This window comes from Cupressus sempervirens, chromosome 11 (assembly GCF_028749045.1).
Source record: "Cupressus sempervirens isolate cs-2001-9-10 chromosome 11, ASM2874904v1, whole genome shotgun sequence".
Classification (NCBI taxonomy): domain Eukaryota; kingdom Viridiplantae; phylum Streptophyta; class Pinopsida; order Cupressales; family Cupressaceae; genus Cupressus; species Cupressus sempervirens.
Genome location: NC_143128.1, coordinates 715,153,642 through 715,181,400, shown reverse-complemented (window position 1 = coordinate 715,181,400; position 27,759 = coordinate 715,153,642). Strand labels below are relative to the sequence as shown.

General features: G+C 34.1%; 1 protein-coding gene across 1 annotated transcript; it reads right to left on the bottom strand.

Annotated features, from left to right (window-relative positions):
* Positions 1 to 21,646: 21,646 nt before the first annotated feature.
* LOC149531678 (L-type lectin-domain containing receptor kinase VIII.2-like) lies at positions 21,647 to 26,754 on the bottom strand. Its single transcript, XM_089811102.1, has 3 exons — positions 24,365 to 26,754; positions 22,540 to 22,946; positions 21,647 to 22,467 (listed from the first exon to the last, which is right to left on the bottom strand). The coding sequence occupies exons 1-3, from the start codon at positions 25,051 to 25,053 to the stop codon at positions 21,899 to 21,901; spliced, it is 1,665 nt and encodes a 554-aa protein (XP_089667228.1). The 5' UTR covers positions 25,054 to 26,754; the 3' UTR covers positions 21,647 to 21,898.
* Between the last annotated feature and the right edge of the window lie 1,005 nt (positions 26,755 to 27,759).

Genomic DNA, 27,759 nt, shown 5'->3' with positions numbered 1-27,759 from the left:
TTATCAGAGTAGAGTCGTTCAACACCATGACCACTATGATAAAATTAAAGTTGCACATTAATTTAGTAAAATTTAATTATGGCTTAAGTTAAAAGTTTACTTATTTGAGTTAAATGGTTATTAATAGTGTTTATTAATTTAAATTAAATAATACACATTAAAAAATACTTTATTATAAAATTAGAACTTAATATTTTAACAATAAAGTAATTGACTTAATTAAAGAAATTAATTATTAAATTATTATTTTGGTTTTTTGCATAATTGAGTCTCTTATTTTGGAAAACCTATTGAGTCTTCTATATTAGAGGATTTTGGGTTATTATTTCATGACAGTTTTCCAGGTATCTTGACCTTCTATTATGCAAAGATCTAGAATCTTCTGTAAGCCATTTGGAAAGCATAAATAAGGGTGTTTAGATTTAGGCTAGGTATCACTTAGAGAGTTTGGAGCAGATGTTCTTGGAGGAGTGAGTTTAAAGTTGGATTAATAAAGATCATAGATCATGAAGTTGAATCCTTGTATTGGATATAAACTAGAAGGCCTTACAACTAGGTGTGTATGATGATAATTGGATGAATCAATAAAGTATTTTCTATTGTTTCTCTCCTTGGTGTTTCTCTGTGTATTGTTTGCTTCTATTATGTTTACTTAGTGAGGTAGTTAGATAGTTAGGTGTGTCTCTAGCCCTATATTTTCTATTCCTTCTCACATTAGGTGGTATCAGAGCTTGAGGTTTGTCCTTGAGGAGATTAGATCATTAGAACCCTAAGTTAGATTTGGTTATAGGGTGGCAACTCTATGAATTTTACCTATAATTTGCAGAGAGTTACGATCTTGTAGAAACTATTTGTCAAGATGGTTTTAGGTAGAGGAAATGCTAATATTTCTATTATGGATATGTTGTGATAGATAAAGCCAAATTAGATGCTATGGATGTAGTGCCTCTCCCATTTGACTTCTATAAGTCATCCTGATGCATGCAACCTTGATGATCTTGCTTGGTGAGGGATTGTGATTGGGACCATGAATGGTCTACATTCTTGAGGTGATTGGATTTATGTTAACTATATTAGTTTCTTTGATTACGCTTATGGATGCTTTATGAGATTACGATGTGTTAGATGGTTCATAGAGGTTTGTGCCAATGGTTACCAGGATCGATGTGGTATCATGTGTTGTTCCATGATTACCTAGAGATGTGTACAAAGATTGTACTATGCACTATTATCTTGCTACACTAGACTATGTTCCTATAGAAGTGGTTAGTCACATTTATGACTGTGTTCACTTATGTGTTTTAAGTGCCTTTTCATGTTGTTTAAACAACCATAACTAAATGATTAAATAATTAGAAATGGATTTGTCCATGTTGGATTCATTGGTTATGTGTTGCAGATATTTACCTTGTCATATTTTGATCCAAGAGATGCTTGTTACTCATGTTATGTTTTATATTTGAGATGACCTAAGGGTCAAATGTTATACTTTGAGTTCACTATAATAGATGTTAGACTACTATGCTATTCAATTGATCATAATTGCATGATGATGCCATTTTGAGATGATAGCATGTTTTATAATGATATCTAGTTATCCAATATTTGGACATATCTCTGATTATGTTATGTGATGGATTTAATGCCATGGTTATTTACTTCATTCTTATTTCATTATGCTATATGTGAACATGAGTGATGTAAATAGATTATTTCAGTATAATTAAATAAATGGTTAAATTAGGTAGTTTAATGCATTTATTGCTTTGACTATGTTATTATATGCAATTACACTTGATCCTGTTGTTTAGTTTGTAGGATTTATATCCTTGGCAGTGGCACATGGAGTTAGTGATTTAGCCATTCATGTTTTACCAATGTCATTCTTGTATGGTCGACATCTTCTTAGTTTAATTATTTAATTAATCCTTTTGGTGATTATTAAATCTAAACTCATTTGCATTATGTAATTAGACTAGTGAGTGTGTCTATGCATTTAGGGTTTCTCATTGTTGCGAAAGTTGTTAAGGAACCTTTTTGGGTTTATGGATTTTTAAGCTTTTATTTTTATTGAATTTAATTTCTAGCAGCTTTTCCATAGATGAATTCCTATTACTAGGAATACCCTATTTTCATTTGGACAGATTCGAGGTCTAATTAGGTTGGCCGATTATTTGCCCTAATCGATTATTCTCTCAAAAAGTGAATAAGTATCCAAAAAAAAAGAATTCAATTCCTCACTTGTCACATTTGAATTAGAAAGTTTGAGAGTAAAACCCAAAATCCTCTCCATGAGGAATTATTTTTTTGTCTATTGTGGGAGCTACGAGAGTGAGATCATTATGAGGTTGATCTCATTGGATCCAGCTCAGGGAAACCTTGGATTGCCGTGATTTTTAGCTACTTTTATAGGATTTTTATTTTATGGTTTAGATTCCCATTCTGCTCTTTTGGATATGAGGTAGGGCTCTTCCATTTTATTGTTTCTACTCCATTTCTACTTCTATTTTTGGTAGCCATTTGTTAAGAGGCTGATAACTAGTGCTCCTCTTTGTTTCTGTATGCTAGCTCTACTTGATTGGGAAGGTATGAGCGTTTCCCTATTTTTTGGGATGATGGTTTGGAGTTTTGAACCATTATACTAGCCATTTTTGCATACAAACTCCAAATCTAGAATCTATTGGATTTTTGTGGCTTGTGTTCCCTAAGACCAAATGGGTTTAATTTTAAAAATTTTTGGGTTTTGAGGTTTTTTACCTCAGTTTGTGTGTCACCCAGTTTTCTTAGGTTTTCTTGGAATGGTGTTGGTTGTGGACTTGGATTCTCCATAGGATGTTAGTCAGACCATTGTTGCACTTTTGTGTTTGGTTGTGATTTTTACCTGGTGTTATCATTTCTTTTGGACCCTTGTTATTGTTTTGTGAATAATAGGATTTGCGTAGAATCCATACTCTCAGATTGAGGCCAGTCGAGTGAGTTCATGATGTTTGGTCTTGTTGCATCATTGGGATTTGTGTAGAATCCATACTCCCAAATTGAGGCTAGTTGGGTGATTTTGTTATGTATGGTTTTATTTTTCTTTGGGATTCTTGTAGAATCCGTCCTCCTGAGCTTGTTTTGGTTGAGTGATTTTCTGCATTGTATTCTCATCCAACCCTTGTGTTTCTGATCTTCATGATGGTGGTGTGCCACACATGAGCACATGCACACACATTTTTTAGGTGACTTGCAAGGCCTGATCTGCCTTTGTATTTTGGTGGAGTTATGTTCATTTGGGGTTGGGTTGGGAATATGCATGCCTATGGGCACTCATCATGTGATGAGTATGGGTATGTAGGGTAAGGTCAATGGAGGGGCTTCTAACACAACCATGGTGTCCTAGCCTAAGTTGGCATTGAGGAGTTTCTAATAAGTGATAACTTAATTAATTGATAGATAAATAAATAAGATAGGAAATTATGGTCAGCCTCCCGAGGGTGGTGCCAAGGGGAATGGTTATTTATTTTAGCATGTTAGCCTCCCGAGGGTGTACCAATGGGAATGGCTGTCCTTGTGCTACAACTTGGGTGATTCTGAGTTACCAACTCTCTACTCGAGTCCTTACATAGCTACCCATAGAGTGTCTAACTAGGACCTATTGTACTTGCATTATCTCATATTAATGGTTTTAGTCATCATTACTGTCCGACGTGAGTGATAGCCATCGATGTTTTTGTTTGTGTGTTTGTGGTTGGATCATTATCTCCTTCAGTATGGAGAGAGTGGACCTACAGGTTCCATATGGTTGGGAGGTGTAGCTAGCTGTACCACTACTAGGGATCTATGTACAGAGATAGTCTTTTATCCTAGTGTGACCATTGCTAGATGTTTGGACTTGATACTTCGGCATCTAGAGTATACTTTCTTGTGATTTATTCTTTCATTAGAATGCTTGGATATCATGTTTAAATGATGCTACTTTATTTGACACATTCCTACATTATGATATTTAGCATATGATTAGATGATGTGAATTGCTTCATTGGACTATCTATTGCTTATTGGTTTAGTATGTTAGATTTCCTATTCGTCTGATGTTTAGCATATGATAGATGATGAGTTTGATTTGTAGGATTATTTTATGCTTTACTTCTAGAAAGTTAGATTTCCTTATTCTTATATTATAGCACCACTAGTGCATTCAACCCTAAATTTTGACCAACTCTTTTAAATGGCTTGGTTGGTCGTCATTATAAAGGAAGGAAATTTTTGTTTTGTTTTTTTTTACTACATGCCCGTGTTGGTCACAATTGCAACCAATTATTTGTATTTTGTATTGGTCTCAATTGCGACGCACACGGTAGCATAAAATCTGCGTGGAACAATTGACATTTCACTTGAGCGGGAAGTTAGTGTGAGGGCATTTCACTTGAGTGCTATACCAGTCATCATTTGCAGAGAATTTGAAGCTTTCCAACATTCTTCATCGATTGGATTTTTAATTGGAGCATTTCAACCCCTTGTGAGCATCTACTACAACCTTAAACTTGAACTGCCAACCATCATTCGAGCATACACAAACTTGCTGGCCGTCATCGAGCATACACAAGCATACACGAATAGGTGAGTTGATATGTTGTTGTTTAAACAATCATTGTTGGGGGAAGGCATAGTTTGAGGAAGCCCTAGTTATGAGGGCATACATACAAGTGTTTGTAAGTCAAGTTGAAAACAACATACACTAATGGAGTAACTTTAGTTAAGAGGTAACTACCTACAATAAATTGTATTTCATTTATTCTCGCAATAATTTTTAGAAGGTGTGAAAGTTGAATTATAACTGGTGTTTTTGGGATGGAATATTAGCACTAATGTTTATAGGTCAACAATTTTGGATCATAATTTGAGTACATGCACATGATTGATAGTGTTTATTTGATTGGTTTGGAGTGTATAGTTTTGCTTGCACTTTTCTCATACAACTAATCATAAAATGATAAGGGTCTGGTAACAAGATCATAGGACTAGCCATTAACTTAGTGATACACTAGGCTAACGTTCAGTATTTTACTTTTAGGTAAATGAATGAGTGACACTTAGTGTTTTTCCTTCTGCACTAATCTCTCCAAATACTGTAGGGGATTTTATGGTGTTAAGAATTTGTCTCTTCTTTTATTTTATAGTTTGTGACTTTTTACTTGCGATGTACTAGGGATGTACATTCTACTTCTAGTTACAGTATTATGATGAACTTCATTATAAAATTAGATTCTTTTATCACTAGTGTCTATGTTGTAGATCCTTGTCCCATTGGTTCTATGCTTGTTTGTAGATTTTTTTAGTTCACTTTCCATTATTTTCTTTTTCTATCTTGCTATAATTTGTAACTAGTGCATATATGCAACAACCCATTCTGCAAACTATTTTAGTTTGTCTTGCTAGTACATAGCTAGTAAAATAAGGTTTGATAACTAAGTTCAAATATTCATGTTACTTTGGGTTTCAATTTAAATTTTTCAAAAATTTCCAAGAATTAATGAAAGTTTCTAAAGCCAATTTCTTTATGGTCATTTAAACTCATTCTATTTTATGTTAATATTAGGATTAAATGGAATTTATAGAAGCACAAAGTACCATATGACTTTGTGTTTCTTTTTTTGTTTTGAAGTGTAACTTGCATTTCTTGGAAGTGTTCCACAACATAGATCTCCTTCAAAAAAAATATCTAGGCTGGGCAATTGGTAACTTCTTTTCTTTCTATGGAAGATTGTAATTGACAAAATTTAAGACTTTTATAAATACTGTAATGAAGCTTTTAATGATATGATTTCTCATTGGATAAGTGGATTATTGAAACAAAAAGACCAAAATATTGTGTGTTTTCATTTGGGTTGCTTTGAAGATTGAATTTTATTTTAAAAATAATAACCTTATTTCTTGACAAGAGTATGTATATAACCATTAAAAATATCTGGAACTATATCTTGGATTAGAACTAAAATTAACATTCACATCTTCTTCTATTTCAAAATTTCAAACTATAATATATGATTTTGATATCCTTCACAATCAATGAATACCATAAATTTGTCTTCAACTCAATCTAGACTATTCTATACTTTCTTTCTACTTCTTTTTAGATCAACTTATCATGGAAATTATTATCAAATATTTATGGTATTCTTTTTATAGAAATTGGATAAGTGGCACTAGTGGAAGTTAAATAATCAACAACTCTTTTCTTTTCAAAATAGAGTTCAAGGTTCATTGCATCAAAGTCTTCTTAAATAATAGGAGCTAAGAAACTGAAGATAGTACCTATGCCTTTCAAAGTCAAGTTGCACTATAAAATTTGAAATATAGTATCAAATTGAGCATATTGATATTTTGATTAGTCACTATAATTCTTTGTATCAAAATGTGTCACAGAGCTAGTAAGCATTCTATTTCTTTTAAAAAGTGAAATTCTCTTACCATATGCAACAAGACATCACCTTTGAATTGATTTCTCTAATGAATGGTCTTTACAACCTTCTTGTTAAATTCAACCAAATCTAAGTTAAGTTTTTTGGGTATTCTACTATCTTCATTACTTTTGAAGAACAAATATTAGTTTTGTTCAAGGTTAAGTGAGCTTTATTTGTCTCCAAGTTTGTAAAATTATCATCCATGCGAAGTATGTAAAAAATACTTTGTTTGTGTTGGATGCTTCCCTATAATGTTTGGATTTATAGGTTCTCTAAGCCATATCAAAGTGGTTGTTTGATGTTACAAGTGATTTTAGATCTCATATATTACTTAAAGCTCACTTGCTAAAGTCATTTCTAAATTTTGGTATACTCTTCAAGATTATTTATGAGAGTGTCTAGTATTCTCACTCCTTCAAGTATTGCAATTGTTGCAAAATTCTTTCAATAGTCTAGACCTTGTGAATAACCCTTGCACGCTCATCTTTCTTTGTTCTTGATTGCATCACCAATGTTTTTTAATGTGTTCCTAGAAACCCATTTTGTGCTAATCACATTCTTGTTTGTTGGTTCAGGAACTAATGTCCATGTATCATTCTTCTAAGTCTAGTCAAGTTCTTCCTCCATATCCTTAATCCATTGGTCGCTCTTTGATACTTTATAAAATGTTCTAGGCTCAAATTAAAAAATCAAACAAGTACTCTCCTTGATTTCCCTTCTAGTTTGTATTGCATTTTTATCCCCAATGATCCGATTCATCACATGATTTAGCTACACATACCATGAAATTTCCCATTTAAATTAGGAGTTTCCTACATCTTCAATTGAATATAAACTATCTCTCGAACATAATCGAGTTATTAGTTACTAGATTCATTAGCCTCATCTAATTTCTTTGGTTATTCATCAACCTTCACACTTGCATTGTCTATCATCATGTTGGTTTTGTTAGAATCTGACAAGATTAATAACCCAGAAAACTAGTGCAAAGAGTAAATATCTAAACTATGAATGCAAATGATACAAAATCAAAATAGCATCATAGAGTTAGTCTCCAAGAGAGTAATGCAAATGCTTGAAGAAAAATAGCATTAAGATGATGCAAAAATAAGAGATATCCAAATACAAGCCAGGTAGCATGCTTATATAGGCTAGGAAGAGGGAGGAGGTGGCAACACCAACCAATGAGGAGCAACCATCTATCGGACTAAAGATAGCAAAGTATCTTCCCAAGATAGCTAATGGATGCTCACATGTAGGAAGGTGACACCTCACAACCATTCACCTAATAAGACATGCTTTATTAACCTAAGCGAGATTATTAAAAGTGTAGGAAAAACCTAGCAAAATAGAAAAAATAAAAAACTACACTAACAGGTTCTTTTATTGAGACATTTTTATACCTTATTCTTAGTGGATTATCCTAATAAAATTCCTTCATCACTCTTAGGATCAAATTTCCATGTGAATTCAACTCCCTTGATATAACATCTTCTAGCAAAAAAATTGGAATGCTTAACACTAGGAGTATGTCCATACCATAATTCATATGGATTGTTGTAATGTTCCTTTCAATTCTAAATTAAATTTTCCAATTCCTTAGCCTAAGAATTTTTTCAACCACTTTGCACATAAGGGATATATATTATAGATCTAAATTTTGGTCTCTACTAATAGATTACATTTATGACCCTACACACATTTTGGCTTTAGTCCTTGGGAACCAGAAGAGGGAAGTAAAGAAATACATATATGAATTTCATCAAAACAATTCAAAAAATTTCCACTTCCTCTTTCGTTTAAAGTGATTTAATGCTTTCCTCCATTTTCCCCTCCATATGGCTAGCAGGGGTAGGCCTATGACTGAATTTTAGAATTTTTCCATTTTTGGGTAGGCATTACTGATGCCAAGTTGTTTATCAAATATTTAACATAACTTAAATGGAAGTCCATATTAATATTGTCTATGAAGTATGATTTCCATGGAATGCTCTAGAGTATGGAATATATCACTAATGGGTAGGTATATTTATTAAATTAATAGGAGTTATATTGGCTTTTGTATATATTCTATATTAAATCTCAGGCTTATATTTATTTGTACATAATCGATGGTGCAAAACTAGTAGCCCTACAGTAGCATAAAAGCCTAAATAACTTGACATTTTCCCACATCAATCGACAAGGTAATAGAATTTATGGACACCCTTTTTGAAGTACTAAAACATATTCCAACCTTACCATACACTCCTCTGGTTCAGGTCTGACTGTTCCAACATAGTGGCCTTCAAAATGACTTAAAAACCATGAGCTTACAAAGCAACTACACTCTATTTGTATCCTTATCACTCCAAATCATCAACACAGTCATGAAATGACAAAAAATGAATAACTCTATGAGAAATTAGCCTCAAAGACTTTGTAACCCCAAAACCTCCAATTTGAGGCTTCAAACCCTTGTTCCTTGGGGTTTCTTCAATGTCTTATTTCTACACACTTCCTGGCCTAAAAGATTGTTGATTCACCATAAATGGAGTAACATAAGATGATCCAAACACTTAGAAACCCCTCTCATTCTAGCCAAATGCTCATTTTTATATTGTACCTGTCAATTCATTAGTTTCTCATCACTGTTTCGTGAAGTACAATCAACATCTAAACTCCTCTCTGCATATAAAAGTTAGAAGACTATTATACATGTTAGATTGGCACATCCCATGAAGTTAGGGCCCTTTAGATTTCATGGGATGGTCACATCTTAAAGGAAACTAGGATTGTTGCAGAGATACACCAAAAATGAAGAGTATGAGTTATACAAAACATCTAAACTCTTAGCACAGAGTATATCAAATACATTCAGGGTAAGCAAAGAATGAAAATAAACTTCTAATACATCTTCCTCTTTCCCAAAATGGACAATCACATTAATTTGCAGAGATCCAGTGCTAGTTTTGCAGAAAAAAGATATGCTATGTTATTGTCTTTTATCAGTATGTGCATTTCCCAGGCTTCTCTGCCTGCACAATACATTTCCCTTGCTAAAATAGAACTACCTATAACTATATCAACCAAATTTTGATGTTGAGTTGATTGGTTAAGGCTAAAAACCAGTAAACTACCCTTTCCCTCCAAATTTCTAAATAGCTATTGTTTGTTTTAAATATTTGAATTTCAAATGTCAAAAATAGCTTTATTTGAATAATCAACCCTTATCTAAATGTTGCTTAAGGTACTAGACCTATCCCATGCTCAACCTAAACTTCTTGTAAACATGACTTAGGTTTGGACAACATTAGTCCAATACAAAAAAACTCTTGGTCCTTTAAGGACATTACAAATGACTTTTAGTCCTTTGAGCACATTACAAAATAAACACATTTGATTACATTGTTTGGTCATGAAAACCATTATAACTTTTAATTCCTGTCCATTTGAATTGCTTGGATATCTCCTTGTCCTACTCACTCCCCTGATCTTCATGGTGTGTTTGTGTGTCTTCATAGAATGACCTTGGTGCCCCTGCACCAATAATTGAAACAAAACTCAATCCTTAAGCCTGACATGTAGTGATTTCTTTTATTCAAAAGCTTGCTCTGTGTAAAGCCCAATTTATAGAAGAATTGTCTCTGCATTATTTAGTAAGTATAATTTGTAGAAGATATGAGATTTATACTTTATAATTTTATTGTCTTTCTTATATTAGTGTCTGTAATGAATTCTTCTTAAGTATTTTATTGTCATCATAGATGCATTTTTCACATGAAGTCAACTACCCTATATCGTAATAAATTGAACTCCATTTTAATAGGAATTTGATAATTCAGATGACATCCATCAACTTCTCTGAAGTGTATACATTTGCACTGTCTTCGTAAGGTTTAAAATAGAAAAAGATAGAAATGGGAGCTCAAAGACCTCCAAAGCCTCCAACAGCTATGAGGTAAGTATTGAAACCTTCACTAAAAAATTGAAGCACATATCAAATTTTAATGCTTTTATTATCATATTTTAAAATCTGCAAAGTAGAGTTCACATAAAGCAACAAAATTAAAGCTTAATAAATTAAAAATCTCATATATGTCTGGAAGTTACAATCTTTATAAATAATGTAAAGAAATGAAGTAAATCAGTTAACTCTCTTCTCTTGCTGAACAGACTAACTGCTTCTCTTTTTACAAAAATAATTTGACAACTATGAATTAGGGCCAAAAAAATGTATGGAATGTTGTCGGAAGTTTATAGTTGTCAACTTGTTGTAATGGTAAGCAGATACTAATTAACCTTTGATGACTTGGAAAGTCATGATCACTCCCAAAGGGTTGAGTTTGGATTCAATAACATATCTAACTATTTATGTTGAAAAAACTACCAGATCTGAAAAATGCCAGTTATTTTGTTGCTTTTTGGTATCATATTGATAATATAACAGATGTTTTGACTTTATGGTACTCATTTTTGTGTTAATGCTCTATTGATAAAGGTGAAGCATCCTATAAGAAAAAATCTTGCCGTCTTAAAGAAGCTATCAACAAAAGATTCTAGCATGAGGATTCTTCTTCTAAGGAGGTTAGTCATTTTGTTGTGGATAATTATCTGTAGAACAAAATCATATTTTAGTGGAATCACAAGCTTATGGAATTTTGATTTTCAATAGTGAACAAATGGTTTATTGAAATGCCTTATTTCAAATTGAAAATCAAACAAAAAAATTGGTGCTCTCTAAATGATGAAGACATTCATTGTACTTTTCTAGCATAACATTAATAGATATTTGTTTTTTATCTTTAAATATTGGTATACTATCATGACATTTTTCATTTTATAATTTTTTTTTGTACTTTTTGAAAGAGAGATAAGAAATTTGTGTTTAATATTATTCAAAGTGCATTACATGAAACACATAAAAAACCAAGTACTTTGGGAAAGAATAACTCAGTTGTAGTGAAGAATGGGTCAGCTATAGCTTTAAAAAATGGTAAAGAAGAATCAAGTGAGGACGAGTCTTCTGATGAGATACTCCATGGTTAAGCCAAGTCTTCAGTACATAATAAAGAAACTGAATTTCATAAATTGTTTTTTTGATAGTTGATTTGTTTAAATATTGGCCATCAAAAATTACTTAGTACATCTCATCTTTTTTCTGCATAGGAGCTTGCAGTTCTAAAGAATCTGATAGTGAAGAATCTGAAGAAGATATTGTACCAAAGGTATATTTGGTGTTCTTTTTTAAGTGAAAATGTGACTGGAAATTTTGTATATTGTCATATTTCACATGCATAAAGGTCAAATTGTAAATAGAGGTGAAGCCGTATGGATTTAAGTTTCTTCTTCATTATTTATAATGCTCTCGATTCCTCCTTTGTAGCTGTAAAAATTCTTGTTTATTTTTACCTTTCCAGATACCCTCTACTAGGTTCTTGAAGATTCCAAAATATCTTGGGCTAACCCCACTCTAGCATGTAGGCAAGTTTCTCGGCCGGACCATCCTTTGTTCCTAGACCATCCTTTGCATCTACCTATAAGGAAATGGGCACCCTTGAGCTAAACTATCTAGATTGCCGAGGGCATAGAATTGTAGGGCTTAAACTCCCTTTCGGTTCACCCTGGAGGTTTATTAGTTTGGCAAGACAATGAAATATGTACTAACTTCTACTTGGTTCACAAACCTAACTCCTTTCCTTTTTCTCCAAGTTTTGGCTTTACTACTATGGCAAAGAAACAGGTGTTATTCACCTTGAGGGTCTTCAAAAAATTCCTTCTCTCCAACCATCATCACACTAGATGCATGTTGGATCTCCTTCCTATCTTCTAGCAGTCGTCTCATGGTGTATTCCTTCCCATTTTTGGAGATGATGTAAACATTGCTCCTTCCATCATGCTTAGAATTGACATCAAATTTCTAGGGCCTACTTAACAATAAGTGACAAGCATCCATTTTTGCAACATCATAGACAAACTTGTCTTTGTACTCCCCTATTTGAAATTGAACATGAATTTGTTCATTTACTATGATCTGCTGCTCCTTATTTAGCCATGAAACCTTATAAGGGTTAGGATGAGGCAACTAAAATGATCTGTGAGATGATTGTAGTACAAATGAAAAATGAAATTCATGTTGGTTTTTTAATATAGTGAAGCCAAGAAAAGCTGATGCTATTCTGTTCTTTAGTCTTCTGCCAAATGGGATAGTTGATGAAAACAGTCTACATGGAAGTTGTCCTATTATAGAAGGAGAGAAGTGATCTGCTACAAAATGGATACATGTGAAGGCATATGACTTCATTAAAATGGGCACTTCTGATGAATGCATTGATGAAAATGATGATTGTGCTAAGTGGGTTGCTACTGGGGAATGCATTAACAACCCCACCTATATGATTGGCTCCCCACATTTTAATTGGATACAAATTTACCCCCTGCCTCAAAATCTTTCATTTCCTAAATATTCCAACATGTACAAAAAAGTTGAGAAAGATCGTTAGAAACAAACTAGTACACAATTTCTAGTCCACATCAATAATAGGTAGAAAACTCACCCACCATTTGGGAGGTGAGTGAGAGTCTACATATTGATTTTTTTCCACCTTTGGATAATTTCAAGCCTTAAGTTTAGTAGGGTCCCAACTACAAGAGGAATGTGGAAGAACCCATTTCGAGAGAGAATCAACAACAATCATTTCTAGACATTGACAATGTTTTATCTCAACAGTCAAGCCTTGTTGCAAATTAGGAGCAACAACATTTAGAGAAGGTTGCATGTGGCTAGATTGGACCACATCGACAACAAGAGGTGGGGTCAGATCTATTAGGCCACAAAAGGCTAGTTCAACAGAACCATAACATTGGGAGGAGTCATCATTACCCTATGGAGAGTCATTAGAGGAAGAGTTAGATGCACAAATAGTCAAATAATTATCATTTGTGTCCCTCCAAAAAGTGACAACGCCTCTTTGACATGTAGAAAGATAATCTATAACCAAATATCTTATGGAAAAGCATTGATGACTCCAAAAGGGGAGGTCCTCATAATCTAGTAGTTGAGCCCATGACCTATCCCATACCATGAGAACTTGCTCCCAAAGGAGAGCATTGGAGATGCCAATGTCAACTAGAATGTGAGGAAATGTATAATGACCTATAATACCCCTGTATTAGTATAAGTAATTTGGGACATTTTGGAATATAAGATTTATCTTAACAAATAACACATGAGACTGAAGCAAGGAAGGAATTGTGAGGGTGTATTTAATTATATGTTTAGCTTTAAGAATTTCAATCTATAAGACATCTATCTACTTGATAAGTTCCTAAAAGGTTCTATAGGGTCTTGATTTAATTAATGCATCAACTGAATTATTAATAGTGAGAAGTATCTCTATCCTTAATGTACTAGTTGGGATTTCTTATGATGCTTAGAACTTATTTTGCATCGTACATTGATCGTAGTATATTGTTTAAAAGCATAGTTAAAAGTGTAGTTTGATTCATATTTATTCAATATCATGACTTCAATACCTTGGATCATGCTTTATATGTTGGTTAGAGTTCTAATTTAATATCACACTTGAACACATTGCTTATGAATAAGTATGATTTGGTGTAAAGCCAACCCAACTAAAAGATTATGCTTATGTACATATATGTATGCTTATTTAATTTGGTGTGACTTTTGGATGAGGCAAGACAGTCGTAGTCACTTCTTCAAGAGATATACATGATATCACACTCCTCCTTCCTTGCATGTCAACATTTTCTATGATCCATTATCACCTTGTCTTTTCTAGATCATTGTTTCAATAATGCGTTATAGAGTATGATCCATGTTCTTACAATCCATCGTTAGGATTATTATTATTATTTTAATTCATTATATTGATGGGTGTTTGAACACTTTGAAAATCTTTGTTATAGACCAAGAAATTAAGACTGCCTAATTTGTTTTTAGATTCAGTTATTTTTATCATTTTTTCCTATCAATATTTTAGATCATGTTCTATGATCTACCATCACAACTTTCGTGTTCTCTAACTTCCTATCTTGATCATGATAGGTAATGGATATGCGCCATTTCCATAATGTCTTGTTAATAAGTCATAAATATTGATGCAAAAGAGATTTATGAAGTCATATCAAAATCTTTGAAATTCATTAAATTTTGAGAAAAATAGTGTACACTAAGTAAACTACTTATAAACATAATCTTTATTCACTCTAAATTTTAATTTTTTGAGTTGATTGTGTATTTTTGTAAACTCAGAATTAGAAATCATAGCTTTATCTATCATCATAACTTTTCTCTTTTCTAGCTCATTATCTTGTCCTATCTATTATAAACCTGACCGCACTCATATGAAATAGTCTTAATTTGTATCTTAAATTGGAAAGCTTCTAGACTTGATTGCAGGTATCTCCGAAATTATATTTATGATCTAGCATGAATTTTTGTTTCTTTTCAAGATCACTATACTAAATGATACATCATGGCAGTTCTCTTTTTCACTAATTCACTGTCTAGATTATGTATTCTAAAATATGAATTGCAAAGTCAATGTAAAAATGTTATACATGGTCAAAGTGAACTGCCCTCATTCTGTTCATTTTGTTTTGGTGTTTATTTTATAGGAAGAGTATTTGGAGTCATTCAATATGATGACATTCTAACTTGTGTCTTTTCAAAACTTGTTTAAACTAACCAGGTAAAAATGAAGCTTAAACCACCAAAAGAAAATTACAGACTTGGCATTTTACACTCTTTGAATGTATTGGTATCTTTTGGGGCCAATGCCCAGGTTTGTCTTCATTTTGTATATCCATTACCATCTCATTTTGTACATTCACATGTTTATAGATTCAAATTACTAAATGTTTGACCAATGTTTTGGCAGCTCTATTTCTGAAGCATTGATAGATGGGAGAAGCAAAAATAAATTTTTTTACAAGTGCAGACAGGAATATCATCACCACCAGTTGGGGATATAAGAGAACAGTTCCATAATGATCAAGTTCACTTGTTGGTTGTTCACGAGAGCCATCTTGCTATTTATGATGCTTCTAAGTTTGACCATTTGCATTATGTAAGTCTTTGTCAGCAATTTAGAATTCAAATTTAGTAATTGATAATAATATAAGATACCTTCTCTATATGAGTGTAAACTGATATCACATTTGTTTGTATTGTAATGGACACCTCATGATTCTCTATCTGCTCCCATTTCAAGTGCGGTATATTCATGCAACAACCTTCTCATATTTTATGATTTAACTCAAAATGTATCCTTTGATTATTCATGTAGTGTCTATCCTCTAGTAATTGCATCACGTCCATCTGACTCAAATTAGTTTTCTCTTGGATTAACTCATTGTAAGTTGGATTAATAAGTGATAAAATTCACACCTAATACTAACAAAATGAACCTAAAAAGATAAGTGTTTTTTTCTTGCCCATACCTTGAGTGCTTGTATAGGCTAGGATGGGAGTAGTGAGACACATGGTTGCGACCTTGCATTCCATAGTATGCCTCATCAGTATGAGAGGGTACTAGTGGCCGCATGAAATCAGTATGGACCCGTGGAATTTAGCTAACTGCCAGGGTAACTTGTATGTGATAATTGCGACGACACTTTTTTTCTTGCATAGTAGGTTCCTACATGTCATTGTGTGCCTCTGGGATTAGATGTTAGTTTTGTGATTGAAACCTTTGAGTTAGTATACTTTTAGGATTTTTGGACTATAGAGATTTGTGCTATGTGTTATGGATAGCCTGTTTGGGACTTGAGATTATCTCCTCAGCACGGTGGGAGTGGACCACTTAGGTACCACGCGGTCGGGTGGTAGTGTATTTTCCACTCTTATCATTTGAGATTCATTGAGACATCGTGGCTGATGCATCCTTCGTGATGGTGGATATGTATCCTTTCATTGATGATTAACATATGTTAGATGATGTTATCTTATGATTATATTTGCATGTTAGATTACTTTCTACATATGATGTTGTATATGTTAGGAGTGACATTCCTACTATGTTAATACCGATGATCTCTTCGGTTATTTGGGATGTTATGCACGGAGGGATGGCTAGGGCCCACGATGGTCTAATAATGCTATTAATGGTTGGGAGGAACCATGCACTTAGTTACTTATGTTTGATCTTATGATGGATGTATATGTCTTTTATGATGATGTATCATGTGATTATCTCTACTTTGATGTATCATGGATTAGAATAGGATGATGTACCTTATTTCACATATGTATATTCTTTTAAGCCTTCATCCCCTATGACATGTATAGTGGATGATTGAACATTTGGAAATGTAATGTATGAACATTGGACTTATCATTATTATTTTATGTGGTTGTTGTACTAGATGGATTCATGTATGTAATTCAACGTTAAGGGATCTTAAAGAATGTAATCTGTTATGTATGTTATGTTTACTTTTCAGATGGGCATTGCTATTGCTTCCGTTATTGTGAATAAGTTATGTATGGTATTTACTTTCATGTAAAAAAAAATAAAAATGTTACCAATCTTAGTGAAATTCTAGGTTAATTCTTTGGATCCCTTGGTGGGGCATTACAAAGAGGTACTTACTTGCACGAGACTGTCAGTTGTTATTCTCTTGCATGAAAAATAGGGGGCCTCTCCGCTATTTTTTCGAGAATGAAATTTGGGCTTTTGAGTACCCTTTAGGATTTCTTGTGGTTCCATGATTTGAAAGATCACATATTTTGTGTTGTAATATCATCTTTGGCTTTCATTCTTCTATTTGGCCATGTCAATTAGGTTGTTGCATTTGGAGATTTGTTGGTTGCTGGGATTTTTGGTGTAGTCTTTTGTTGTGATCTTTGTGATCCATGTATTATGTTGTCTTGTGCATTCATACTTGTTAAAAAATAATCTTGTCTTGTATTGAATCATTGTTCCAAGGATCTTCAGGTAGGGCCTTGAAGTGGAGACAACCTAGAGGAGAGGACCATATCTTGATGATGTGAGTGATGATGAAGTAATAATAACAAACCCTAATCTAGAACCCAAGGAAGATCAAGATGAGGAAATATTATTGAGAGTATTGTCTAGGGCACATTCAAAGCCTCATGTGGAAGTTGTTCCTTATTATAGAAAATTGGACACCAAAGTTGTGTTGAATTGGATCTCTAATATGGAAAATTTCTCTGAGTTTGAAGGCACTCTTGATAATGGAAAGGGGAAGATTGCAGTCACTAGGTTAAAAGGTCATGCCTCACTATGGTGGGAGCATTCGTAAACTAATAGAGAAAGAAGAGGGAAAGAGAAGATTAGGACCTGGTTGAAATTGGTGACAAGATGAAGAAGAAGTTCCTTCTTGCTGATTACCAAGTTATCTTGTTGAGAAAGATGCAAAATTTGAGACAAAAGAACATGATTGTGAAGGACTATACTGAGGAATTCTATAGATTAGATATTAGATTTGGACATGTGGATGATGAGGTCGGGAAAGCTGCAATGTACCTGAATGGTTTGAGATTTGGAATTCAAGATGAAATAAGTTTTGTGAAATTGGAAAGTGTGGAGGAAGTATATCAATATGCCTTGAAAGTTGATGAGATCTTGACAAAGGAGCGTACAAAAGAGGAATTGGATCAGATAATAAAGAATGAGACATGGGAATTGGTCCCTAGAACAACAAACAAGAATGTGATAGGAACTAAATGGGTATTCAGAAACAAGATGAATGAACAAGGAAAAGTTGTAAGGAACAAAGCATGATTGGTATGAAAAGGTTACTCATAGCAAGAAGGAATATACTATGATGATACTTATGCTCCTGTGACAAGAATAGAAGCAGTAAGGTTATTATTAGCCTATGCAACACTTAAGAAATTCAAAGAATATCAGATGGATGTCAAGTCAACATTTCTAAATGGAGAACTTGAAGAAGAGGCATGCATAGAATAACTTGAAGGTTGTCCCTTGATAGATGACAAGGACATAGTATGCGAACTAAAGAAAGCATTGTATGGTTTAAAGAAAGCACCTAGAACTTGGTATGCAAGGTTGGACAAGAATTTGACAAAGCTCGGATATAGCAAAGGTATGAAAGATAGTAATCTCTATTGGAAAGAAATTGATGATATCATATTTGGAGAAAATGATGATGAAAGTGACATGTTTGCAGAAGAAATGAAGAAGAAATTTGAAATGAGCATGATAGGACAGATGAAATATTTTCTAAGATTACAAATTGTGCAGGACGAAGAAGGAATGTTTATTTCTTAGACTAAGAATTTGAAAGATTTATCGAAAAGGTTTGGTTTGGAAACATGTAAACCCATTGAAACACCTATGGTAATTGGACATAAGTTATCTACAAAGTATGAGACACCTACTATTGAGAAAAAGAAGTACAGATCTATGATCGGAGGATTGCAATATTTGATTCGCACAAGGTCGGATATAGCAAATGCAGTTGGAATTGTTGTAAGATTTCAAGCTGATCCCAAAGAAGCACATTATGCAACAATAAAAAGAATATTTAGATACCTAAAATGAATGCCAAAGTTTGGATTGTGTTATGATAAATCTAATGATTTCACTCTATATGCTTACACCGATGCAGATTGGATAGGTAGTATGAATGACAGAAAGAGCACTGGTGGCGGAGCCTTCTTTCTTGGAGGAAGATTGGTTTCTTGGCTAAGAAAGAATAAGGATTGTACCTCACAAAGTACAACATAAGCATAATATGTTACAATATAAAACAATTGTAATCAAGTTGTTTGGATGAAGTAGATGCTGAAGGATATAAGGATAGAATTTAGTGAACCTGTTGTCATATACTATGACAACACAAGCACAATAAATATGTCAAAGAATCCAGTGTTGCATTCTAAGATCAAACACATTTCTATCAAGTATCAAATCTTGAGAGAGAAATTTGCAGAAAAGGAAATTAGATTGGAGTATGTAAGCACAAAAGTGCAGATTGCAGATATTTTCACTAAGCCTCTTCCCAAAGAGACGTTTAAGTATTTGTGAGGTATGCTAGGGGTTACGCCCCTTCCTACATCAGAGTAGATATGCAAAAAGTGCATCAATCCAGTGTAACAAAGCATTGTTTTTGTATGGACTGAATGTTGATGCTTCCTGGATAGGGGAGTATCTATGATGGATAGAGTCATCAAGGACTCTTATTGGATGTTGTTTTTGAAGAGTGTCTTTGGACACTTGAGCTAAGTAAGAATTTGTTGTATTAGAGTTTTGATGGTTTTTGAAACCTTTGACATTGATGTCAATGGGGGAGAAGTTCAACATGAAAAACAAGCAAGTGCAACATGTTCGGGAGAAGTTTAATAGTTTGGAAGAAAATAATTTGGGAGAATGACTGATGAAGAGGATTTGAAAAGAAAGGTTAACAGTCTTTTGTTGGTATTTTTGGAACTAGATGTTTTTCATCTATGTTGCCATCAATTCCAAAGGGGGAGATTGTTGGAAGCATGAATTCTGATAATATTCTTATGGGGGAGTATTTTAGATCATTATCATGATGATATGTTACATTCATGATTGTGTTTGTCATTGATGTCAACATAGCAATTTTTTGTGTTATCTGACAGAAGAACAACAGAAAGATCAAGTTGATATGAATAGATCATCGAGCATTATCAATAGCAAGGTTAAAGAGAGGTATAACTAAGTGTCTAGTATATGCAGCTAACCTTAGAAGCATAAGATATTAAGTTTGGAAGAAGCTATGCATGTTTTAGTAAAAATAGTTCTGAGATAGACTTTACAAAGGCATGTTTTGGTAAACTTTTTATATCTCTTAGCAGATTTATTATTCTGAGAAGCCAAAGTTATAGATGTGAAGAAGACATGTTGGTGATGGCATGGCTAAGTTCACTCATCATAATGTTATGTGTACAAAAAGTTATTCAAGTTGCAAGGAGGAATATTAATGTTATCGCTAAGTGTAACATGTTCTTAATGTGGTCCTATAATAATTAATTAAGAAGGTGTAACAACCGACTCAGGAAATTGTTTTATGGATTCAGTATAAAAGAAGAACATTTTCCTTTATAAAAAATAAGAATGTATGGATGTATGTGAATTATTGAAGAGTGGAATGCGAAGATAAGATGAGCTGAGCATAAGTGAAGGAAACTTCATTGCTGAGCTTTTATTGTGTGATCAGAAGTTTGATACTTGGATCCAAGGTTCGTGACCTAGTCTACAAGGTCTAACAGTGATTGGTCTGGTTGACAAGACAGAGGAAAGAAGTTTACAGTACAATACACACAATTATTATGCAAGATAGTTGAGAGATCAGTTGGATAGTTAGTTCAGTTGTCTTGCCTCAGAAGTTGTTTGGATAGTGGATTCATCTATCTTCTATAACTCCTAATAGGGTTGGAATCTCCTAAAAAGGATTCAAAGTCTCATAATAGGGACTCATATGTACTAAATATTGTAATAGACTCCTAACAGGGTCCATCCTCTAACAAGGAATATTTATATTAGTAAATTATCTTGTGGACATCATTCCCACCAAGGCTTTCCCTTTGACCAAAGGTTTCCCTAGTTAACATATCTAGTGTAATTGTCTATGTGTGTCTTGTTATAAGGAAGATAAATGCTTTAATTATTGGATAAATGATTCACCCCACCCCACCCTCCCCTCTGAGTTATCTTGGTGGACTATTATTTCTAATAGAAAGAAGTTAAAGTACAATACATACAATTATTCTACAAGGAATAGTTGGGAGATCAGTTGGACAGTGAGTTCAATGATCTTGACCCAGAAGTTGTTTGGACAGTGGGTCCTTCTATCTTCTACAACTTCTAATAGGGTTGGCACGATTCCTAAAAGGCTTGGAATCTTCTAACAAGGATTCAAAGTCTCCTAATAGGGACTCATATGTACTAAATGTTGTAATAGACTCCTAATAGGGTCCATCATTCCCACTAGGGTTTTCCCTTTGATCATGGATTTCCCTAGTTAACATATCTGGTGTAATTGTCTATGTGCATCTTGTTATGGTTGCCGTCTACTTTAGTTGAATGGATAAGATTGTTTAAAGTTGATAAATTTTTTAATTGTTGGATAACTGATTGAACCCCATCCCCACCTCCTCGTCCCTCGCCTCTCAATTATCTTGGTGGACTATTGTTTCTAACAAGATAAAGAAAAGCTCACTCTTAAGTTCAACACATGTCTTGTGTTGATGAAAGCCATAGAATCTGTCGTAAAATATGCTACTACCACATGGAAGAACATTTACAACCTGCAACAATCGAGTGATTTTGTTGTTCATCTTAGCAATCCAACGGTCAGAACGCGCTCCATCTGGTCTGGGTCAAATCGACCGTCCAGCCCCAGATCAGCCGCCTCCAGCAGCCTCTCCTCTTTCACCAACCTCCAGACGACCTCCACCAGAACGACATCACCGGGGTCGGTGGCAACAACATCTAACGGGTGACGCCTGCAGGCGATCTCCAAGAGCACGACACCGTAGCTGAAGACATCAGACTCCAGGGTGGCTTTTTTGGTGAGGGATCTTTCCGGCGCAATGTAGCTGATAGTGCCGCCGTCGATGCTGGTGGCGAGAGAGGCGGAGGTGGTGGTGGAGAGGTGGAGGAAGTGGGCGAGGCCGAAGTCGCCGAGGTGGGCGTCGTAGTGGAGTCGACCATGACATTGTTGGTCTTGACGTCACAGTGGACCACTGTGTACTCGCACTCCTCATGGAGGTAGAGGAGCGCCGCCGCCAGGCCTCGACAGATGTTGAGGCGGTGGGGCCACTGCAGTGGGACGGAGGAGTCATAGAGGATCTGGTCCACGCTGCCGTTGGGCATGTAGTCATAGACGAGGAGTAGCTCTCCGCCTTCGTGGCACCACCCTTGCAGCTGCACCAGGTTTCGATGTCGTAGGCGCTCGATTATTATAACCTCCAAAAGGTACTCTCTCTCGCTCTGGCTCGAGCTCTGCAAGAATCGCTTCACCGCCACTGCCCACTCTGAATCGCCGCATTGTATGCTCCCTGCGGGGAAATGCGTCAGTCCACATGGAATTAATACTTTTTAAAGTGGACTGATAATAATAAAAATTGTACCTTTGTAGACATCTCCAAATCCACCTTCGCCGAGGAGTTGTTTGGGATCGAAGTTGTTAGTGGCACGATTGAGGTCCTCGTATGAGAATTTTTTTGGAAACACATCCCAATCGCAGGCCTTTGTTATTTCCTTGCTTAGGTCGGATGCTGGGTTTGATCTCCCGGCCTCACTGGTTGGTGTTAATGGGATTTTTGTCCTCTTTTTCCTTACTATGTACAACAGTATTGCAAGGAGGAGTGCCAGTGAAAATGAAGAAACAGTTAATGTTGCTACCAGCACCTTATTTATTCTGTATTGGGATTCGCCAGAGCACGTCTTCAATGTCCATGAGTGAATTGTATGGTACTCACTGTCGTCACCTGTGCTAGCAGAAAATCCCACAAATACCTCTTCGCCAACTATATACCTACAAGTATAAAAATTAAATATGATTTAGATAACAACCAATTTAAAACAGTAGAGATTTTAATAGTAAGGAAAGAAACAAATGCTGTCTTGGATTGTAAAAACATGACAAATACTTAAAATATTTAAGAATTTATTATTTTTATAATAACTAGAAATGAATTTACTTTTAGAGAACAAATATTACATTTTTATATTAAGTTATTATTTCAAATATTACATTTTTATATTAAGTTATTATTTTTAATAATCTTTAGAATTGAGAATCTACAAAATTAAAGATTACAATATATTTTTTATAACAACAATATCATTATATATTTTTGTAATAAGAATGCTAAAATTGGTCATCATATTATTTGTGATAAATGGCAAAAATGATATAGTATAGTTCAACTGTAATGATGTGATCCTTTTCATCAAGATTCTCAAAACTCTATAAAGTTGTTATTGTAGATTGATTGTTCTATGTAGAATATAATCTCCCATATTATATTCATAGATTTGTCTAACAATATTTAGATTATTTTATTTTTAATAATTATTTCAATCTTAAAAGATTGATACTTGTTACAATTTTTGTTTCCATTTTCTAATTTTTGTTAAACTATTTTTTACAATTACTAGAGATATGATGGTGATCATGGTTGAAACATGTGATCTATTTTTGCAAGTGTATATATTTATTGTTTTATAAATTATAACATGTGATTGTGAAGAATGAAATGAGTCGTTATAAACTACTCCTTAAACATAGATCAATGAGTTTTACTCAAAAACTATAAAATGAAATTCTAATAATATTTCATAATAGTTTAACTCATCTTAATCAAAAAAATACTAAGAAAACTTAAACTTCTACAATCAAAATGAAGGGACTCTCTGTCTATCATTGTAATGAAAGATTAATATGAAATCAGCACTAGGAGAAAACACCTAGCAGCCACTAGGGATAACGTGGGCCCCTAAAAAAATGTAAAGATTTCAATTTTTGACAAAAATATCAAAAAGTCTCATCTACTGGTAGTTAATGTTCAAAGCGAATCAGCTATTTTGTGAACTATTTTAAAAACCGTAATTAAGAAGTATCTATGATCAAACTATCTCTTCCCCTCTAGTTTTAAGAAAAACATTTAAAAAGAACATCTCTCTTTTAATATTCAATATCTTTAAACATTCGACCTCTCAAATCTTGTGTACTACCTTACATTCAGATTGGGATTCAAACGCTGTTAAAGAATGTTATATGTAAAACCACCTAGTTTTTTTCTACCCGGTAAAACTACCTAATGTGATACAATATGGCTACCTGGTTTTGTTTATACCACCTTAAAATTTTCTCTATCTGTAGTTTCATCTCCTTTCACAGATTAAAATGGATGAGAGGGGAAAAAATTGTGAAAAGGGTTGACAATGTACCTGGAAATATTCAACTGACAAGAGAGGACCAAATCTGTGATGCCAGGATCTCCAAGAGAAGCATTAATGGCGTAGACATTCAGTCTTCCTATAACTCCATCGTATTCGATCTTCACATTGATTTCATTTCCAGCTCCTAGATTGATCCCATAATTTCTCAGCATCGACACGCAGGCAGAGCTAACATTGTTGAGATCCAGGCCAACATGATTGTTATTCGGGTCAAATGGATTCATGTACAGATCAAATTCAATAGCCACTCCGTAATTTCTCTTACTGGAAGTTGAATTGTAAAGGCCAAGGTTGCCGCCACCGCTATTGTTTGGGATTAATTTGTGCAAAAAAAGCCCAAACGCCAGGCCGTCGCCACTGCCATTGAATTCAGGCCTTTTAATGGAGAGAGTGAAAGTAGTCTCGAAGGAAAGTGTGAGCCCCGTGGCTCGATCACAGATCTTTATTGGTTTAGAGTACACGGCCCTTCCAATGCTATGAGCCAGCCCGTCGGCCGTTAGCTGTAGCACGCTGTTCTCGAATGTAGCGTTTCCTAGGGTTTCAATGCAATCCGGGGATTCGAACGTTGGATAGCTGAAATTGACAAAGGGTAACTTTGATGTGGCCTCTAATCCAAACAAGAAAATCACACATAAAGCTAGACTCTGACCATAAGTGCCCATGAAATTCAAGCACATGTTTATTTTGGCTCCAAAGATTTTAAATATTTTATGCCCTAGCTGTATCTCTAATTGGGGATCTTCTTAGCAACTGAACTTGAAAATCTATCAAGTGACAGAATTTCAAAAATCTTCTCGATAAGTCTCGTTAATTATAAAATTGAGAGAAATTGCTTGGGCAGCGATTACTGCGTCTTATTGAAAATCTTATCTTCAAGAAGTCTGGAATCTTCATTGCAGCAGTCCAGGTGAGATTTGCCCTAGTCTTCAAGTTATTTATGCCCTTACTGGAAATCTTCTCTCCAGATAGCTAATGTTTCCCCCTGTCTTCAAGCTATTCCTACCCTAACTGGAAATATTCTCTGCAGCTGAGTTCGAGAATCTGTTATTTGACAGAGCTTTGATAATCTTGTCCGCTCTTGAAATTTACTCTCTTACACCTTCAAAAGTAAAAGCAGGAGAAATTACTTTTGCTAAAGGCTGCACATATGCTCTTCAAAACCTCCTGCCATCCAAATTCAAAATCTCTGCCCCTGAACTTAAAGATTTTCCCTACTCTCTATTGGAGATTCTCTAAAGTTAGAAGAATTCTCTGAGCCTAATTCTACTGAACCTCTAGACAGAGAGCATCAGCACAAATTGTTGGGGTTAGCTAGCCCCAACATATTTCTCACTGAAAACACCTTTAAGATTTTCCGAGACTAATTCAAATTGTTTATGCACATTGAGCTTCAGAAGAAATTTCTTGTTCTGAGTTCCTGCCCGTATCTCTTATTAAATCCCTTTTGCAGCTCAACTAATCTTGAGATTGAGGTTTTCCCTAGACCGTCACATTTTTATATTTGCATCCAAGCTTGAATTCATGCCTTGCCAAAAAATTTTCTTCGAAGCTTTGAATTTGAGCCTTACCAGAAAATTGCTAGGAATCTTGAATTTGTGCCTTACCAGAAAACTTTCTGTTCTGAGATTTGAAATCTCTCTGCAACCGCAATGTAGAATTTTTCTCTACATCTGAACTGTACTGAACCTTTAGGATTGAATTTTCTTCCTATCTTTGCTTAGATTTGCATTCAACCCATACAGAAATTCTTGGGCTAACCCCTTGTGCATATATGGTATTTCAAATATTCTCTCCAGCAAAGTCCTAAGATCCTTCACACGGTCAAGTTTCAAGCCCGACTTTGACCATCTTGAATTTTTCATGAGCCATCAGATCATTTATGTGTCCAGGCCTCGAGAGACTTCTTGGTGAGCTCGAATATTTATATAAGTTTTTTTTCCCTAGAACAACATTTCAAACAATCTCGTTGGAAGGGTTTTTTACAGTGGAAACTTTCTAATTCAACGAAGGTTAAATCTGAGATTTTTATCTGCTTAGCATAAAATAATGGAGATGGGCATTTGTCTGATCGAAATTGTTTAAAGATGAGAAGACAATTCTTATTGCTCACAATGCTGCACGTCAACAACCTTCACGCGCTCTTTTCATACTCCATTTTTCAGACAAGACATTGTCCTCATCTGTTTGTCATATAGTTTGCAGAATGATTATAACGTGTTGCGTGTATACAATGATTTAAAATGACAGATAAAAATTCCTTAGATGCTGGAATAATGCAATTTTTGCGTAGGCCTGCTAAACCTCATGGGAATGCAGCCACAAACTCTTGTATTACAGCAATGCTTCATGACGTCTCGTTCTCATAAATTAATCGCCATCTCTCCATATCTTTAGCTTTCATTTGTACAAATGCACAGTGGGAAACTGCTTTTACGTTGTAGGCTGGAGTGCAACTGTCATATTATCACAATTGTTTTTAGAGCATTTTATATTAACATTAACTCTTAAAGTTGCGAGAGGATGAAATTTGATAAATTATATTGATAATCAATTAATTAAATCAATCAAAAGTGTTGTGATGGGTTCTATGGATTTTAATTTTAGTGTTGTTGATCTATACAGTGTTTTTTTAAATGTGTGCTTCCCTAATATATAACTGATCTTTCAAATTTATAAAAGCTTTAATTATATTTAATAAAAAATATCAAATTTATAAAAGCTTTAATTATATTTAATAAAAAATAAATAGTTATTTTACATAGATATTTATTTATGATCTATTTTTAATAAAATAATAGTCATATAATTCATATGTACTATGATGAGGGAGACTAGATTTTTTTTGGGTTTAATATTAATTGTAAAAGTGAATGATGAACATTTATTTATGTATACCTTAGGCAAGATTCTACAACACAATAGTAAATTAGAGGTCTTGGCTTCGAATCTACTCAAGTTAAATAAATAATAATAATAATGAATAAAAAACACATAATAAACTTGATATTGCAATAAAATTTTATTGACATACTAATACATCTAAAATGAACCTTAAGGAAGAAATAATAGCATGTTGATAGAAATATTTTTTTAAGGTGATGCAAGATTTGTCCTTACACTCAAGATGCTCCTGCACTAGACATCCAAGGTAATTTGAGAAGTGACTCTGTCACATCTCAGATGTTTAGAGGGAAACCAAGATAATTAGCCTCCACTATGAATCTTCAATACGTCATTCTTTCACTTGACCATATAGTTTTCACATGTCTTCCTTCTTGTGTTTCAACCAACACGACTATTTAAAATTCCTTCAATCACCTTTGTAGTTGAAGTAATTTCTAGAATATTCCATTGTGCTCATTTGACATCATCTTCAACACCTC